This window comes from Capra hircus, chromosome 25 (genome assembly GCF_001704415.2).
Source record: "Capra hircus breed San Clemente chromosome 25, ASM170441v1, whole genome shotgun sequence".
Lineage (NCBI taxonomy): Eukaryota > Metazoa > Chordata > Mammalia > Artiodactyla > Bovidae > Capra > Capra hircus.
The window spans coordinates 33,365,436-33,380,205 of record NC_030832.1 but is presented as its reverse complement, the minus strand read 5'-3'; the positions used below and the strand labels follow the sequence as shown (position 1 = coordinate 33,380,205).

The window sequence follows — 14,770 nt, the reverse complement described above, 5'->3', positions numbered from 1 at the left end:
TCAGTCAGCTCTGAATAAGGAAGTGCATTTCTACACGTCCCTTCTCTCCCTCAATAATCTTGTTTACTCAAACCCCCCCAGTTCCCACAGCCTCAAGTAGCCATGTTTCAAGGACTTGGCTTGTGGGGCCTGTGATAAGCACTACCAGCAGAATGGGAGGCGGGGCCACTCTGAGGCCACTCTTACCTCCGCTTTTGTGGCTCTATTTCTAGGAAGGGAGGAGCTGCACAGTTAGTAATGAGGCTGGCTGGTCAAGGAATGACCAGGTGCCAGGCACAGTGTCCCAAGGATAAATCTGGCTCTACCGACATCAATATTTTAATCACTGAGCCTACCAGAACATGGATCATCAAGTATGACAGATCTCGAAAGAGCAAACAATTTGCTCCCCTGCCATCATGCCCACAGATGAATTTCTGCAAGGTCATACATTCAATAAATATGGGCACAGGAAGGCTCACGACCTTGCTTTCTTTTCCACTCCCAGAGGCCACCAACAGAAGGCCAAGTGGGATCTGACTACCCAAGAATGGCCACGTTCCCACCGATCACATCTTTACCCTACATCAGGTCTCACCTGTGGCTGGGGGAACTCACAAAAAGGCAAGTTTTGTAAGACCCCAGATTTTTTTGTTTGGGCAGCCACAACTGGTCACATTGCACGTTTCAAGGTTACACAGGAGCCCCACGTTATACGCGTGGGGCAGGAGCAGACGAGTCTTGCTCGGAGCTTTACAAGAAAGCCAGAACAAATGTTCCAGAAGTTGACATCTGGAAGCAGGCACCCCAGGGCCTCCAGACAACCCCTCACTCTCAGGCTTTCAGGACTCTTCATTAGGGGCCTGTTTTCTCGAGCATCGAAAAGCCTCCTTTTCTGGAGCGGGGTGGGGGTAGGGACGTGCAGGTCAATGGCTAAGCTGGACAGGTGGGCAACAGAAGGAGGAGAGCAGTTCCTTTGGGCCCCAGCAGAGGTAGACAATTGGAGGCAAGGGGTTCAAGATGACACGCAAGGCCACTTTCTTGGGGGTGGGGTGGGGCGGCGGGGTGTTGGCTGGGGGCTGCTCCCCTGCCCTCCACTCTCCGATTAAATACGAGAGCTCACGATGAGGAAGACGGTGAGTAGAACGAGGACGAAAGCCAAGTCTCGGGTCTCGTCCCAGCGTAAGCCCTTCTTGGCCCGGTCCTCCTGCATCTTGCGGAAGGCCTCCCGGCGCGCCCTCAGGCGCCGTTCGCGTTCCAGCTGCTCACCGTAGTGCGCCTGGTAGAAGGCGTCAAAGTCGAACATGGTGCGCTTGGCTCCCGGCGAGGCCGGACCGCGGCCGTGGGCCCGAGGGCCGGGCGGAGGGGTACGGGGCTTCTCGGGGTCGGCGGCGGGAGTCTTGGAAGGCCTGATGCCCGGACCGCGCAGGTCCTCGTCGCTCAGTAGGCCGCGGTCATACTTGCGACGCAAGGTGGTACTGCCCAGCACCACGTAAGCCTGGGAGATGCGCGTGAAGCGCTCGGCAGCCTCAGCGCTCCCCGAGTTGCGGTCCGGGTGGTAGAGGAAGCTCTGCCGGTAGTAAGCCGCCTTGATTTGCGCCTGCGTGGCCGTGGAGGGGACGCCGAGCAGATCATAGAGCGCCGTGCGCGAGTACGGGCCGTCGCTCCGGGTATAAGTCCTCGCTTCTGGGCCCAGGCCCGATCTCGGGTTTGGGGGAACCCCCCGGGGCTGCCACAATCTCCACAGTAACAGTCGCGACCACCTCAGATCGCGCCGGGCTGCCATCTTGAGTGAATCTGGCGGGCAGTGCAAGATGAACTGGCCAATGGGAGACGTGCGTTTTTCGCAGCCGGTCGGCCCTGTAGCCAATCGAGTAAAAGAGAAGGCGGGAGGAGGGGGTGGAGCATGCGTGTTACGGGGCGGGCGCCCGGCCGATGACATAAAAGCCGGGCTCTGGAGCCGCTTGCACGAGTTCTGCTGTTGAGGCGTGGTGATGGCTTCTCGCGGGCGGAGACCTGAGCTCCAAGGGCCCCCGGAGCTGGTGAGGGCTGTGACCACCCCCGCCCCTCTCTTTTCTCCTAGGGTGTCCGCGTCTTGATATCTTACCCGACTCCCCCCAATTTTTTTCTCGTTCTTACAGTATTACGACAAGAATGAAGCCCGGAAATACGTGCGCAAGTAAGGGAAGCCTGGATGTTGCCGGGGGTCGGGGGTCGGGAACCGGCAAGTTGCCCTGAATGCAGAGGTGCTTGGAAAGCACGCAGAATTTGGGGGTGGCGGAAGGAAGAGACTTGAATTGATCCATTGTTGACACCGTCAAAGTCAACTCTTGAGTAAACCTCCTAATTCTCTGGGTCTCGGTAATCTTAGTATCAGAATGGGAGTGATCATACCTGCTTTGTTTAAGATGACAGCTTATTTTAAGCGTGTGAAGAATTAGGTAGGACGGAGTGGTTATGTGTAAACCATCCGTGCTGTTTGTAGGTGGGGGAGAGAAATAATATCCGTAGAATGTTTGCTGTATGTCCCAGTTTACAGTGTCTCAGTAAATCTCCGGGCTGCTGTTGGTAGAGTATCTGAATTTAAGAAAGTGTAGTTTTATGTGTAATTAATGAAGCCAGTTAACAGGTGAGGGCCAGGGCAAGTACTTCCAAACCTAGTCTTTTCCGATACAATACTCTAAAAAAGTTCTGCAGATACTAATAATCTGTTTTGTCTTTTTTGTTCCAATTAGAGTACTAGGGTCAGCAAAAATTTATGGCCAGTCGTCATTATTTAGCAAAGAGAAAGTTTTTTCCAATTGCAGAGCCCTGTGTTCGGCATTTTGGAAACTTATTATGTGTGACTTTCTCTGTATCTTGGGAAAGCCAGATACAGTCTAGACTTTAATATGGTAACCAGTAGCCATCAGCCATCTCTTGAAACATATTTAATCTAAAGAAAATGAAATATTTATTAATTGTTTTTTTATGTTCCATACTAAAATGATGTTTTGAGCATACTGAATTAAATAAAGTATAATATTGAGTATATTGGGTTAGGTTACGGATTACTGCAGTTAACTTTATGTATTTAGTTTCTTTTTAAATGGGGCCTCAAGAATGTCCTGAGTGGCTTGTTATGTTTCTCATGGAGAGCACTGTTATAATTTTTATTGTGCATTATTGACCCTTCTACATGGGAGTAGCTACAGTGGATAATTCTTCTAGAAAATACATTTTTAAGTAAGAGGATGTCAGAGCTTGGTAGAGTTGAAAATACCAAATGGTGGGTTATGGGGTAAGTGATTTGTTCCCTTCATAATAGCCCTGCCGCTGGTACAGTTTAATCTGTATCTCAGCAGAATAACACGTATTACATGGTCTTTGGGGGTCACTTTTAAATAGTCATAGTCCAGTTTATTGGCTGGGAAAGAGTGCCTCAGGATGATTGTTTCCTTTGACTTTTCTTGGTCTGGGTAAGGGTTTTAGCCCAGAACCTCTTTACCACGTTCTTGTGTTTTTTAGCTCACGGATGATTGATGTCCAAATCAAGATGACTGGACGGGCATTGGAGCTTCTTTGTGTGCCCGAGGATAAGCCCTGTTACGTGTTGGATATTGGGTGAGATCCTGGGGCCCAGTTCAGACAGTCCAGGTGAGGGGATGTCCTTGCTCCTCACACTGCTGAGTCTCTGATTGTCTTCCAGCTGTGGTACTGGCCTGAGCGGTGATTACCTCTCAGATGAGGGGCACTACTGGGTGGGCATTGACATCAGCCCCGCCATGCTGGGTAAGTATGCCCTGTTTAGCACTGGGGTGGACACCGTTGCATGGGTTTGGAGTGGTGATGCAGAGTGTCCTGATTCCTCACCCACTCTTTTCCAATGTAGATGAGGCCTTGGACCGTGAAACGCAAGGAGATGTGATTCTGGGGGACATGGGTCAGGGCATCCCCTTCAAACCGGGCACCTTTGATGCTTGTATCAGGTAAGGGTCTTCATTTCCTGCTTTTAGTCCTGCAGGTCAGTGCTTCCCAAAGCAGAGTTGTTCAGAATACATAAATATACGCATTCCCCAGGATTTTCAGGTCTGTTAGATCAGAGCAAGGCCCCCCAAATGCATCTTTTTTGTCTCACAGAACTACTCCTATGCTTAACTTGTCCTGCCAGGTTTAGGTACCCTGGTGTACAGATTTCTCTGCTTTGTGTGTGTGACAAGGTGAGGGCTTCTAAACCCTCTGGGAGCCATCTTGTGGGTCTCACCAGCCATCTTGTGGGCCCCAGCAGCCATCTTGTTGACTTCTTTTCAAGGAGTTTTATAGTGGAGAGTGGTCCTCAGGCTTCAGTCTTTTCAGTGGCTTAGGAGTCTTTTCTGAGGAGTCAGGGTCAGGCTTTGAAGGTGTTGTACGTAGTACTTCGATAACATATTTTAGAACATCGGGCCCACAAGATGGTGCTGGGACCCACAAGATGGCTCCCAGAGGCTCAGAAGCCCCCACCCTGCTACACACACAAAGCAGAGAAATCTGTATACCCTGGCGCCTGAATCTGGCAGGACAAGTTAATCATAGGAGTAGCTGTGTAACACAAAAGAGAGGCATTTGGGGGCCTTGTTCTCATTACTGTTAGAAGCATGAAGTTGCTCTTCTGTGGTAAGCTCTGTGGAGTATTTGGTTTAGTGTTTTGTTGCTGGGGTGGAAGTCGGGGCTAGGAGAGGATGTCAAAGCTGAATCATTATCTGGGAGAGCGAAGACCTCCTATGATAATAGATTGAGCTGTAGGGATACACAGGAAGAATCTGGATGAGGAGTACAAATCTGCATTTAAATGTGTTTTTTAAGGTAAGTGATTAACATATGTGGAAACAAGATTGGAGGAGAAAAAACGTTTCAAAGATAGTGACTGTGGTTTAGTAATGATCAGGTGAGATGTTCTAAGCTGCAGAGAATCAAAGAGCAAGCAGCAATATGATCTTGGGTGTTTCAGTAGTAAGCAGTCATTTTTAGTTTGTTTTTAAAAGGAGAAGGTGGTTTGGCCAGCATTTTTGTCTCAGCATTTGTTATGTGTAAGAAATTGTATGACGTGCTATGGGGTTTATGGAAATAAAAGTCTCTGTCTTTAAGACTCTCCATAGTTTTTTCGGTGCTATAAGATGTGGACCGGGGGATTTCCCTGGTAGTCCAGTGGTTTAGACTCTGCAGTTGCATTGCAGGGGTTGCAGGTTAGGTCCATGGTCGGGAAACAGATCCCACATGACGTGCGGTGTGGCCAAAAAATGAAAGATGTATACCAAGTTATTAAACGTGAGCCCCAGGGTGAGGTGTACGCTAGGAAGTCTGGGGACCCACCACAGTTATGAAGAGAAATAAGAGCACAGGGAAACTTTGAGCAGGAGGGGCCGGGGCTGGGCCTTGAAGGCTGGAAGGGCTTTGGAGAGCCAAGGGAGAGGGTTTCAGAGTGAAGAAGTAGTGTGAACACAGGCATAGAAGTGGGTGGGAAAAAGGCATCTCATTGATGTAGCGATGAATGAGAAATTCCCTGGAAGCTGAGATCATGTGGGCTTGGTTCCTAGAAAGCTTTTTACTCCATCCTAAGAAGTTGGGTCTTTATTCAGTAGTTGTTGATGGGGCACTGGTGAGTGATGAGACTTGGTCTGTGTTGTTGGAATATTACTGAAAGGAGAAAATGCAAAAGAAAAGTTAGGTTGTTGAAACAATCGAAGTGATACTAAATGCTGACCCAGGAGAGTGCTGGAAGGAAGTAAAAGCTGGGAGAGGCAGTTGGGCACACCAACTGGCTTTGGGGTTCTGTGTTATGTGTGTGGTCAGCAGTGAGGAGGGGAATACCAGAAAAGAGGGCATATTAGTTGCTTGAAGTTTTACTTTTTTAAATATTTATTTGCGGCGTTGGGTCTTAGTTGCAGCATGCAGGATATTTACCTGTGACTCGCAGGCTTAGTTGCCCCGTGGCATATGGACTCTTAGTTCCTGGAACAGGGATTGAACCCACTTCCCCTGCACTGGCAGGCGGACTCTTAACCACTGGACCTCCAGGGAAGTCCCTGCTTGAGGTTTTAAATCTGGGGATTGTGGAGACCCCTAGCAGGTGCAGTTGAAGGAAATGATTTAGGAGGAGAGTGAATGGCTTTGCGGAAGCCAGAAACATATTTCTGTTGAATGGAGGAACGGTATGACGGCATAGGTGGCAGGAAGAGCCTTGACCTGCTGAGTGATGCTGAACCAAACTTGCGATGTGTTTTAGAAAGAAGGTTGAGGATGAGTTTCCTCGGACTGGCGGCAAGGAAACCTTTCATGCTCACCTTCTGGAGACACTGTTTGGTCCAGTGTTGTAAGATAATGACCCGAGGTGAACCTGCATGTGCCGACAGTGTTGTGGGCAGGAGGGTTTCACTTGGAGGTTGAGGAGTGTGGCATTGGTCGCGAAGAGGCAGGGGTGGGCCGCGTGTGTGGCTCCCTTTCCTGACACGGTCTCTTGCTCTTGCAGCATTTCTGCAGTGCAGTGGCTCTGTAACGCTAACAAGAAGTCTGATATTCCCGCCAAGCGCCTGTACTGCTTCTTCTCTTCTCTTTACTCTGTTCTGGTGAGTTACGAGATCTCCTCCCCGTCCCTCCCTCATCCTGCAGGTAGCGTGATGAGGCAGAGGCACCCCATGGGAAGGGCACTGAGAATGGCAGGACCTTTCTGTGGCTACTTCTGTCCAAGTGGGCAGCCTTAAAAGAAGAAGAGGGTGGGGTGGGGAGCCGACACGCCAGTGAAAAATGCAAAGACACTGATGACCGAATCTGAGACTGATCACAACTGCTGTGTCTATGCTGCTGAATTTTAATCCCACGGTGGCTTGGGGGCCTGGACTCCCCAGATCGAGTCCAGGGATGGCATACCGAGGCCACATACAACACCTTCCAGAGCTCACATCCTCCAGCTCCCACCTTCCTTCCCCCTCCCACCAGTGCTCAGAGAGGAAAGCAGGGTGGTTATTTAATAAGAGGTGAGAGAGCCTCTTATTAGCTTTATCTTATCTTTAGAAATGATGGCATTGATTTACATTGTTTACTAGGATTAGAAGAGAGTGAGATTCTAAGTCCTAAAAGTCTGTCTTTTTTTTTTTTGGATCCAAGTGTTTCTTTTCTTGTATCAAAAATTTGGCTGTGCTGGGTCTCAGTTGCAGCACTCAAGATCTTCGGGCTTAGTTGCATCATGTGGGATCTTCCAGACCAGGGGTGGAAGCTGGGCCCCCTGCATTGGGAGCACAGAGTCTTAGTCACTGGACCACTGGGGCGATCCCAGATCCAGGTGTTTCTTGGTGCCCTTAAGTCTCCTCCCCTCACCCCTGACTTTTTTAGAGTGGGTCTGGCAGATAGCTTACTAGTCTTGTGCATTATATAGTCTTTTCTCTGCTCAGACTCTGGGGTTAATCCTGAAGTTCTGAGGGCCTCGGTGTTCACTTTTCCCTCTGCTGAAAGGCTCTCCCCTCAGACATTTCCGTGGCCACCTCCATCCTATAGTCAGGTCTCGGCTCCAGTGTCCCTTAGAGAGAGGCCTGCCTTGAAAACCAAAAGTAAGCTAGGTCGTTTCTGTCACTTATCATCCCTTGTTCTAAGTTATTTTTCTTTTTGGCACTTAATCTGCTGTGAATTAGCTGCCTTGCCCACTGAAGTGTGAGCTGCGGACACTGGGGACTGGCTCTTTGGTTCATGGCTCTTTCCCACCCCTCAAGGACCGTATGCCTTGCACACAGTGGAAATTCAACACATATTTTGTGAAGAAGAAAAGGGAAGCACCTGGGTCTGGACCCCACGGATTATTTGAGAGACCGCCGTGTTTCTTTTGCAGGTGCGTGGAGGCCGAGCTGTCCTGCAGCTGTACCCCGAGAATTCAGAGCAGGTAAGCGCCTTGGCTAGCGGGGGTGCATGCAAGTCGGGGGAGCCCAGAAAAGGTCGCCTGTCTTGCTTCTCACTCTCCTGTCCTCCTGCTGTTGGGAAGTGACAGGACAAGCCACCTTAGGCAGCTTGGTGGGAAGGGAGGAGCTGAGAGTGGTCCTCCTCGCTGGTACATTTTTGTGGCCTAAGTGCTAATGAGGGAGGGGTACCTGGGGCAGGTGGGGGATAGGGTGTTTGTCTTCTCTTGACAGACAGACCCTCCGGTATTACTGATTTCCATAACTGAAGAAATAAATGGGGGTGGAGGAGAGGATGTTAACAGTTGTGTGCTGTGAAGTGTGATGCATGAGCAGAGGGAGTCGGAGGTACCAACTCCGATGGACAAGTACCGAGCTGTCCCTGACCAGTAACATGAATGAGTCTGGCTCTCAGCTGGTGGTCATTCATTTCCCAAAATTTAAGTGGGGAGGTGGGTCCCTGGATAGAAAGTGAGAAAAACGGAGGTGGGAGGTGGCAGTTGGTGGTGCTGTGATCCCCGAGGGAGGTGTCTGCCATGGCTGGCTCCAGCCTGCACATTCCCTGCGTGTTTTTTGGGGACTCAGAGTTGGGAACAGTCAATAAAGAAGACCTTTAGGTCTCCCAGGCGAGGTCCATCCTGGGACCAGATGAGGGCCGGGGGGGTGGGCAGGAAGCCGCTGTTAGCCAGCTGCCCTGCCTGACTCCCTGCCGTTCTCTCCCCAGTTGGAGCTGATCACCACCCAGGCCACCAGGGCCGGCTTCACTGGTGGTGTGGTGGTGGACTACCCCAACAGCGCCAAAGCCAAGAAGTGAGTGCCGAGGGGCAGGGTCTGCCGTGCAGCAGGGGAGAGGGTGGCGGGTTGGCCTTCACAGGCCAGTGGCGCGTGGGCCAGACAGTGCTGGGTTGGGCCACTGGGGCCCGGGTGTGTGTGTGCATCTGTTCGTGGCAGGGTAGGGTGAGGGTTTCACTTGTCCCTCAAGGCTTTCTGAGCCCAGCCCTCACTCTTCGTTTTCTCATTTCAGGTTCTACCTGTGTTTGTTTTCTGGACCTTCAGCCTCTCTACCAGAGGTGAGGGCCCTTGAGTTTGTAGGCCCATCTGTCTGGGGTTCCCTTCCTGTGGGGCTGGGCCGTGGACCTGGTGGAAGGACTCAGAGGCCTGCATGCTAGGCCTTCTGGGTGGGGCAGGGAGGTTGAGAGATCTCCAGGTCACCAGAAAGCGCCTTGGTCTCTGCAGGGCCTGAGCGAAGATACTGAGGAGGAGAAGCCCGCCGAGTCCACGTTCACGGCTGGGAGGTGAGAGGCTCTCAGTCAGCGCCGACTCAGGGCAGATGGTCGCCGTCCCCAGGTTCCGGCAGCAACTCTTGCGTGTCTCTGCTTTTGCCAAGTCTCTCAGGGTCTGATGTGGCAGTGACAGCAGGTGGAGAAGGGACTGGGGAGCCCTTTGGGATGGTGTTTGCACCTGCCTCGGCTGAGAGAGTCGAGCCCTGCTGGACGTCCGTGGGCAGCAGGTGGCCCCCTCCTCCCCAGGCTGCCTCTGTGCCCTGGATCCCAGGCCCCCTCCCTGTGGCTCCTGCAGCTCCCTGTCCCCCTGCACCCTCATCTTTACCCTCTCGAGTCATGGCTCTCAGCACACGGCAGTGCTGCGCAGTCTATCCCGACTTTGAAAAAGATCCTCCCTTATCCCCGAAACGGCTCCTGACTGCCACTGCGTATCCACGCCTGCTTATTGGCTCCTGCTCTGGCAGAACTCCTCGCACTGGCCCCCTGCCTTTCTCAGTCCTCTCCTGGCTCAGGCTTGTCTCATCACAAATTGCTATTGCCGCCACAAGGCTGTCTTAGCAAACCCATGAGCCTTTTTTCCTTCTCCGTCTTCATTGTAACTTGCTTGGTAAGTAGGAGCTAAGGCAGCCAGTTGCTCCCTTAACGCTTTCTTCGCTTGGCTTCCTACCTACCTCCCTGCCTGGTCCTTTTCCGTTCACTCTGCAGCTCCGCCTGGACCCCCTTTCTCTCTGTGCTGCTGTGTTAAACACCAGCTCCAGGTTGAGAACATCCAGGCGTATAGCACTGGTCTCAATCCCACCTCTGATTTCCAAACCACCTCCCCTCCTGAGTGTCCAGACCTGGACTTCCCGCAGGTCTCCAGAGTAAAACAGAGCCCTCGGTTTCACCCCCAGACTTCCTTCCTCCATCCTTCCTGTTGTCTGCCCTTCCCGTCTCCCTCACATCTCACATCCAGTCAATCCACCCCTTTCCCCCATACCTATGTGGTCTCCATCCCCACTGCCCAGGTTTCTGAAAGCTGCTTCTCTGGTCTCCCTGCTTCAGACTTTGCGTCTGAATTCCCTGGCCATGCAGCCAGACAGATGCTTCTCTTTCGCTTTTTAAAAGTATACATCGTATCTTGCGATTTTCCTGTTCAGTATCTTCAGTTGAGTTCTCCTTAGTTTTACATCCCTAACACTGTTCACTGCTTGCTCTGAATCAGAAATACTTGTTTACATGACATTATTTCTACCCTCAACTACAATGAAAACTTGGTGGGGACTTGTATACCTGACACCAGAAGAATGTGTTGTTAGCAAAAGGTGTGCAGTATTTGTTGAAGGAGCAAATGATTATAAGAGAGTAAAGGAGGAGGTTATTTATTCATTCTGATTAGAGTGAAAGGTCTTCAGACTTTAAGAGATCGAAGAGGAAAAATGGGTAGAGAAAGGATGAGTTAAGAAAGCCCAGGGATGCTGAAGAATCATGAGTCCAGTCCTCATGTCTGCCATGCATTGATGCCTCCTGACCCCCTGGCCCTTCAGGCTCATCTCCCTTAGTTTCCTCAGCCCATTCCCCATGGGGACTTGGGGGGTGCTCTCCTTGCTGTTTCTCCTCCAAGGTGCCCAGCACTTGCTCCCAACAAGCAGTCCCATCTCCTGCTTCACAGGGAAATTCAAGTGGTTTAACTCCCTCCGTCCACCTTAGGCTCCCTCTTGTCCTCACAGCGGTGTCTACAGACGACATGTCCTAGCTGTAAACTTAGGTAAGTTGTGGGGCCTCAGCAGCCAATTCTCATCTCTCATTTAAAAATCTGGCGAGGGGGACTGTGCCCGCTGCTCAGACAGCGTGTTGAGGAGTCGAGGGCATGTCTGTGCAGGACTCGGCGCGGTGCCTGGCTCGGACCCTGTCTCCCTACAGACTCTTCCTCTTGAAATCCTCCAATTTGGGAAGGGTCGGGAGAAGGCTGTGGGCGGATAGGGCTTTGCTCCTGGTGCTGTCACTTTGGTCTGATCACATTTGAGCCTCTTAGAAATATTGTTTTGGCCAAAAAGTTCATTGAAGTTTTTCCATAACATTTTGCAGAAGTGAAAATTTTGGCCAATCCAATAAATAGATAAATTAAGAAAAGGTATTCTAAACCTTTACCAAACTTGTTTCTAATTTCTTCCCCCAACCCCATCAACTTTGCTTGACCAATGTATCCCTCACCCCTCGCCACCCGGCCTCCACTCTGCCACTCGTCGTCACCTGGGCTCCGTAGGCGCCCTGCCCTCTGGCGTTTGCACTGTGGACGCCTCTCACCTCTTCCTGTGGTCTGCACCGCTCTCTGTCTTTGCTGCTCCTGCATCTCTCCTGATGACTCTCCCATGCCCCCTCCTGCAGCTCACATCTTGCCCTCGTCACTGGGCTACCCCAGAGCTTGTCCTTCCTTACGGACTCCTGGGGTTTAGTCCTGCCTCTTTAGCTGCTTCCTGCTTTGCATCTAATACACTGGACTCCTGCCCCCTCATTGTGAGCCTGTTAACTTCTGTGAACTGCTGTCTCTACACCCTGAAGTCTAGACTCTGTGTCATTCCTTTGGTCGAAGGCCTTGCTGCTTCCTGGAGAGAGGGCATGCTCCTTGCTGGCGTTCACAGCTCCATGAACTGGTCCAGACAAGTGGGAATCTGAGTCGGTTTTTTTTTTTTTAATCTGACTTTTATTACTGAGACCAGATGAGACGTAGCAGCAGGAAGGATGTGTCACGCAGTCTGGCTTGGAGTAGACTTCGAGGATGACTCGATCCTCAGCAGACGCTCAGATTCTCCCTGGGACCCTCCCCTTCTTAGACCCATGACTCCAGGCACCGAGACTTCCACTCCCTAACCTTCCCCTTCAGTCAGCTCAGAGCCTCGCTTTCACGTATTGCTTCCTGTCTGGACTCTGCCCCACCTCCTGCATGAAGAAATAGCAATAGCAGCTTAACCTCGATGCAGCTCGTTTCCCCACCTCACTCCCTCAGCTGCTCCTGGCCTCTCTGCGCTTGGCCAGGTGTAGGTGGTCGCTGCCCCAGCCCAGCCGTGGACTTCACGGCAGGGCTGGTTCATACCTGCTGTAGAACATCCACGGGCTGGGCCCACCCAGGTACCTCAGGAGATGGTTGCTCACATGGCAGACAGCCTCCATGGTGTGTCATCGCTGAAAACAGTTTTATTCCGGCTGCCAGGTGGGGAATGTGCTTTGAGAACCCGGCCTCTGCCCTTTCTCAGGGCCTCTCTCCCGTAGAGCTGAAGAGAAAAGTTCTCCTCAGCCGGGACTGGAGCCCAAGATGAACTCTTGAGGGTTGTTTTCGGGGCTGCCGTGAGCTGGGCAGCCGTGTTTTCCTACCTCAGACATTCACAGTTGCTGGAAGCCCCAGCTTGCTTTGGATAGGCCGTGTTTAAAAAAATTTTTTTTATCTTTGGCTGCACTGGGTCCTGCAGGGTCTCCCTTGCTGCAGCGAGCGGGGGGCTACTCTCTCGTAGTGGTGCAGAGGCCTCTCATTGTGGCAGTTTCTCTTGTTGCAGAGTGTGGGCCCGAGAGCGGGCTCAGCAGTTGTGGCACCGTGGCATGTGGGATCTTCCCAGACCAGGGGTCGAACTTGTGTGCATAGCCAGGCTGATTTTTAACAATTGGATCACTGTGGAAGCCCTGGAGTCTTTTTTTTTTTTAATTGCTTTTATTTTTGGCCGTGCTGCACAACATGTGGTGCCTTAGTTCCCTGACCATGGGGATCGAACCCACGTCCCTGCAGTGGAAGTGAGGATTCTTAACCCCTGGACCGCCAGAAGAGGCCCTCCTTGGATGGGCTCTTATGAGCTGATCCTGGCCCCAGAGTAATTTGGCCCCTGCCTGCCCCACAGGCACTAGTATGTAGGCCTAACACACAGTTCCCAATCTTGATGACTGCAAATGAGGGGGACCCTCAACCTCCTGCTGAACAGCTGCTCTGGCCCCAGCAGGTGTCACCAGGAAGGGGCTGTCTGGAATGGGGGCCGCAGAGGCCCCTGCCTTGGGGGAGACTTGCCACGTTTCTCTCCCAGCCTCACCCAGGTGCCAGCTTAGGCCGCTCCGTCCCCTTGCTGACAACTGTGTTCCCCACAGGATCCCGTACAGGATAGCGAGACGAGGGGTGGTGAGGAAGAGCCGAGAATGGGTCCTGGAGAAGAAGGCACGCCGCCGCCGGCAGGGCAAGTGAGTGCTGGGGTGCCGGGTTGTGGGCTGGAGATGGGGCTTGGCCACCCAGGGCCTGGGGCTCTCTTGCCTCCAGGGTCCCAGGGGTTCGTAGTTCACTTTCCTGAGTCTGTTCTGTTCTTCCCGCCCGTTATCTCTTGGCACAGGGAGGTCCGCCCTGACACCCAGTACACCGGCCGCAAGCGCAAGCCCCGCTTCTGAGCAGGTGACTGCGTCCACTGGGACCGCCCGGGGACTACACGGGCAGAAGCTGCGCAATCCAGCACAGGCGCTTGCCTCTGCAGAGTTCTCGCTATTGAAGTGCCTACTTCAGCCACTGACAAAAAATGTTTTTCTTAGAAAAAGTTTGAAAAAGTTTTAATGTTCTAAAAGCATTTTCTTGACTTAAGAAAATTTTAAGAGCTTCTTTGTTCGGAAAGCAATAAACCACTTTCTGTGGAGCCCTGGCTCTGGCATTTTCCCTCCCTGACAAATTTCAGAAGTTCCTCTGTTGGGGGTAGGGCTTTATTCCCAGGTGTGAGTTAGGTTTAAAGAACTTAAATGTATGAAAGTTTTCTTCTAACCTACAAGGAACAAGGTAGATTCCTTTAACTTCAGTTGCTCAGTCGTGTCCAACTCTTTGCAACCCCGTGAACTGCAGCACGCCAGGCCTCCCTGTCCATCACCAACTCCCAGAGTTCACCCAGACTCAGGTCCATCAAGTTGGTAATGCCATCTCATCCTCTATCATCCCCTTCTCCTGCCCCCAATCCCTTCCAGCATCAGAGTCTTTTCCAGTGAGTCAACTGTTCGCATGAGGTGGCCAAAGTACGGGAGTTTCAGCTTCAGCATCTGTCCTTCCAATGAACACCCAGGACTGATCTCCTTTAGAATAGACTGGTTGGATCTCCTTGCAGTCCAAGGGACTCAAGAGTTCTTCAACACCACAGTGCAAAAACATCAATCCTGAAGAGTGCTTCTGTGTTAACTTTGGTTAAGACTATTCTGTTTTACATCATCAGGCAGAGTTGGGAAGCAAGGGCAGCAAGGACATGTATCTATGGTACCCTGGGTCTGAGGCCACTGCCCAGTCATGGTTTCCCTGTGGTCCGGAGGTGGCATCCAGTCCAGTGGCCTGGGCTGACCTTTGACCCTGAGCTGCTGCCTCAGATGCTGACTGGCCAGCACTGGGCTCTTGCGGTCTGTCTTCTCGCCAGTCACTGGTGGTCAGAGGGCAGGTTCTGCTATGGGATTGGGTGGGGACTGTCTAGTGGGCTGAGTAGGGGATGCAGTGGTGGTTTGTGATTTCTGGGAAAGTGTGAAGAGGGGGTCAGTCTGGGCCCATGGTACAGAATGCATCAGGCTGGAGCTGAGAGGTTCAAGCTGCTGGGGGGCCCGGAGAGAAGGCCTGGAGGTTGCAGGCGGAGGGAGGCA

At 51.9% G+C, this 14,770-nt stretch overlaps 2 protein-coding genes across 2 annotated transcripts; one reads left to right on the top strand and one right to left on the bottom strand.

Moving 5' to 3' along the window:
- DNAJC30 (DnaJ heat shock protein family (Hsp40) member C30) lies at window positions 303-1,788 on the bottom strand. Its single transcript, XM_005698044.3, has one exon. It carries the CDS (start codon window positions 1,763-1,765, stop codon window positions 1,085-1,087), a length of 681 nt encoding a protein of 226 aa, XP_005698101.3. The 5' UTR covers window positions 1,766-1,788; the 3' UTR covers window positions 303-1,084.
- On the top strand, window positions 1,919-13,797 carry WBSCR22 (Williams-Beuren syndrome chromosome region 22). Its single transcript, XM_005697791.2, has 12 exons — window positions 1,919-2,021; window positions 2,121-2,158; window positions 3,487-3,582; window positions 3,668-3,750; window positions 3,851-3,947; window positions 6,464-6,560; window positions 7,814-7,864; window positions 8,602-8,687; window positions 8,902-8,947; window positions 9,114-9,172; window positions 13,268-13,357; window positions 13,504-13,797. The coding sequence occupies exons 1-12, from the start codon at window positions 1,974-1,976 to the stop codon at window positions 13,556-13,558; spliced, it is 846 nt and encodes a 281-aa protein (XP_005697848.2). The 5' UTR covers window positions 1,919-1,973; the 3' UTR covers window positions 13,559-13,797.